General features: G+C 44.8%; 1 protein-coding gene across 1 annotated transcript in view; it reads right to left on the reverse strand.

The window, feature by feature from the left end:
* UBR1 (ubiquitin protein ligase E3 component n-recognin 1) overlaps window positions 1-4,262 on the reverse strand; it is a 150,601-nt gene that overhangs the window by 14,649 nt on the left and 131,690 nt on the right. The window contains 1 exon segment of the mRNA XM_014459411.2: window positions 134-211. Coding sequence (XP_014314897.1) covers window positions 134-211 — 78 coding nt within the window.

Raw genomic sequence — 4,262 nt, forward strand, 5'->3', positions numbered from 1 at the left:
CGCATTGGAGACCGAGCCTGCAACCCGGGTATGTGCCCTTGACCAGAATTGAACCTGGGACCCTTTAGTCTGCGGGCCAACACTCTATCCACTGAGCCAAACTGGCTAGGGAAAAATATATATTTCTTCTTACCTGAAATGAGAAGCTTGATTTAGAAGGCAGCTATAATCATCAGGAAGCTGTATCAAACTATTTCTTTTTCTAGGGTACCTAAAAATACAATTTAAAAGGCAATTTTATTAGGAAATAAGCCCAGATCAAAAATTGACCAATAAAAAAGAAAGTCTTAAGAATAACAAAAGGACCCATACTTGCAATACATAGTTAATAGATTCCCACTGCTACTAGATTAAAGCCAAATTTCTCAGCCTAGAATTCCAAATCCTTCATCAGCTAGCTTCCTTTCCAAACTCAACTTCCTAAGACTAAATTGTTTCAGCTAGATTTCTATACTATCTAGGAAGGAAACATAAAACAGTGGTTAAGAACACAACCTTTGAAATCACACAAACCTGGTTACAAATCCTAAATTCTCTGACACCTGATAAGTCACTGAACATAAGCTTATATTTCCTGGTCTGAAACTGAGGATGAATATATTATATTTTCTTAATCATAAGGCATACCATTGATTTAATAACACTTTTTTTGGGGGGGGGGCATAAAAGATTCATGTTGATTTAAGAAATGTTATACGGATATCAAGAAACATCATGGAGCTGTTGAGGACTCAATAAGACATTGAAATGAAATATAATATACTTAGTACTTGATGCATGTTTGCAAAAGGCATTATACATTATCACCATACTAAATACAACAAAAGCCTTGCTTGATGCCTTGGGGAAGGTCATCTGAATAACATGGAATTCTCCTCTCAAACTTCAAGCAATCTAAATTCTCTAATTCCTTCTATGTTCAGCTAAAAATTATTTCCTCTAAGACTAACCTTGTGTCATTAAGAATCTTTTACTCTTTAAATTTCTATAGCATTAACAGTATATTCCATATACAGGGGTGGGCAAAAGTAGGTTAAATTACCAGCCATCATTACATAAAAAACAAATCATAAGTAAGGATACAATATAATAATAAGACGACAAATAATATAAATAAATAATACAATAATGGAGAGAGAAACCAAGATGGTGGCATAGGTAAACACCGGAGTTTGCTGCCTCGCACAACTACTTCAAAAATACAACTAAAAGACGGAACGGACATCATCCAGAACCACAAGAAGGCTGGCTGAGTGGAAATTCTACAACTAGAAGGAAAGAGAAAAGCATACCGAGACTCAGAGGACAGAGGTACAGAGGCGCATGCGAAGAGGGTTGGCGGCTGAGGACACGGTTGTCTTTTTCAATCGGGAGGGAGTCTCAAGCTCTGAGCTCCAGTTCCGGGTGAGTCTCTGGGGACCCAGACCCATATGGGAGAAACTGGGCTGTCTGGCATCGGTCGGAACTCGAGGACAGCTTTCTCTCGGGGGTGCTTGTAGCAATTGCCGGGATACTGAGAAGCAGAGCCTCTGAGGGCAGGACTGAGAGCAGCCATAGCTGCTTGCTCTGCCCTGTTGATCCCCTGGAACCCTGCCCCACCCAAGCCACAAGGCTTTTGCATATGAAAGGCCTGGCCCTTTGCAATCTGATAATTACCTAACAAACTGCAGCTGGCCCAAGGCCCCAGGGCAACTTGCACTGCATCACAGCTGGCTCCTGCTGGATAGCCTCAGGCAGAGGCTAGATTAGCACCTCCTTAGAGATCCAGGAGCCAGTGTGCCCGGTTGTCAGAGTGGGATCATCCAGATTGCAGCTCCTCGGATCCACAAAGGACACACTCAGGGGGCAGACTCAGTGAGCACCAAAGCCCCACTGAAGCAAGTCTTGCCCCAGAAGGGTGTCTCCAGCACAGAAGTTCTCCCACTGCAGACACAGCTGATTCTCATAGCCAATTGGCCTGGAGGTCAATCCCTCCCAGAGTTACCTACAACAATCAAGGCTTAACTACAACAAGACTGTGGACAAAGCCCACAAGGGGGTGCACCAAGAGTGTCTACCTCAGGTAATTGGGGAGGCTGAGCCACTGGGCCCTATAGGACACCTAGCACACAAAGCCACTCTATCGACACAGCGAAGCATAAAAAAATGCGGAGACAAAGAAACAGGACACAAATGACAGAAATGGAGGAAAGCAAACTACTGGATATAGAGTTCAAAACCACATGTTTAAGGTTTTTCAATAATTTTCTAGAAACCGCCGATAAACTCAATGAGACCCTCAAAAAGTCTGGTGAGACCCTCGAGGTTGTGATAAAGGACCAACTAGAAATTAAGCATACACTGACTGAAATAAAGAATATTATACAGAGTTCCCACAGCAGACTAGAGGACTGCAAGAATATCAAGTCAAAGATTTGAAATATGAAGAAGCAAAAAACACCCAACTGGAAAAGCAAAATGAAAAAAGAATCCAAAAATATGAAGATAGTGTAAGGAGCCTCTGGGACAGCTTCAAGCGTACCAACATCTGAATTATAGGGGTGCCAGAAGAAGAGAGAGAACAAGATATTGAAAACCTATTTGAAGAAATAATGACAGAAAACTTCCCCTACCTGGTGAAAGAAATTGACTTCCAAGTCCAGGAAGCGCACAGAACCCCAAACAAAAGGAATCCAAAGAGGACCACACCAAGACACATCATAATTAAAATGCCAAGAGCAAAAGACAAAGAGAGAATCTTAAAAGCAGCAAGAGAAACAGTCAGTTACCTACAAGGGAGTACCCATACGACTGTCAGCTGATTTCTCAACAGAAACTATGCAGGCCAGAAGGGAGTGGCAAGAAATATTCAAAGTGACGAATACCAAGAACGTACAACCAAGATTACTTTATCCAGCAAAGCTATCATTCAGAATTGAAGGTCAGGTAAAGAGCTTCACAGATAAGAAAAAGCTAAAGGAGTTCATCACCACCAAACCAGCATTATATGAAATGCTGAAAGGTATCCTTTAAGAAGAGGAAGAAGAAGAAAATGGTAAAGATACAAACTATGAACAACAAATACACATCTCTCAACAAGTAAATCTAAAAATCAAGTGAATAAATAATCTGATGAACAGAATAAACTGGTGAATATAATAGAATCAGGGGCATAGAAAGGGAGTGGACTGACTATTCTTGGGGGGGAAAGGGGTCTAGGGGATGCACGAAGAGACTGAACAAAAATCGTGCACCTATGGATGAAGACAGTGGGGTGGGGGTGAGGGCGGAGGGTGGGGTGGGAAATGGGTGGAGGGGAGCTATGGGGGGAAAAAGAGGAACAACTGTAATAATCTGAACAATAAAGATTTAATTTAAAAAAATAATAAATAAAATAAAATAAAATGTCAAAAAAAATACAATAATCTATCCTATCTAATAAAGAGGGAATATACTAATTGACCTTTACATCGTCGCAAAGATGGCCGTACCCACAGCCAATAAGGAAGGAATATGCTAATTTACTGCCCCACCCTCAAATATGGTGGTGCCCACAGCCAATAAGGCGGGAATATGCTAATTGGCTGCCCCACCCGCAAAGATGGCGGCGCCCACAGCCACAAGATGGCGGTGTCCAGTCCCCTCAGCCCCGCCAGGGTGGCAGGTGCGTGGCAAGGATGGGCCCACTCCAGGCGGGTCTGGCCTCTCCGCACGCCTGCCTCTGGAGTTCTCCCAGTCCTCTCAACCCCCCAGCCGCCCAGGGCTGGCCCAAGGCGCAGGCAAGCCTCAGGTGGAGGCTGCCCAGGGCCACCCAAGGCTCAGGTAACCAGGGCTAGCCGAGGCTTGCGCTGTCGGCAGTGGCAGCAGCAGAGGTGTGATGGGGTGTCACCTTCTCCTGATAGTTGGGTTGCCTCCCACCCCTGAGGACTCCTGGACTGTGAGAGGGGGCAGGCCAGGCTGAGAGACCCCCACCTCAGTGCATGAGTTTTCATGCACTGAGCCTCTAGTCCTATATAATAAAAGGGTAATATGCAAATTGACCCTAACAGCAGAAAGACTGGTAATGACTGGTCACTATGACACACACTGACCACCAGGGGACTGATGCTCAATGCAGGGAGCTGCCCCCCTGGTGGTCAGTGCTCTCCCACAGAGGGAGCTCTGCTCAGCCACAAGTCAGGCTGACGGGCTGCCTGTACAGCGGTGGTGTTGGAGCCTCTCCTGCCTCCTCAGCAGCAACTGAGGATGTCCGACTGCAGCTTAAGCTTGCTCCCCGGCTGGCA

This window comes from Myotis lucifugus, unplaced genomic scaffold (genome assembly GCF_000147115.1).
Source record: "Myotis lucifugus unplaced genomic scaffold, Myoluc2.0 scaffold_109, whole genome shotgun sequence".
Lineage (NCBI taxonomy): Eukaryota > Metazoa > Chordata > Mammalia > Chiroptera > Vespertilionidae > Myotis > Myotis lucifugus.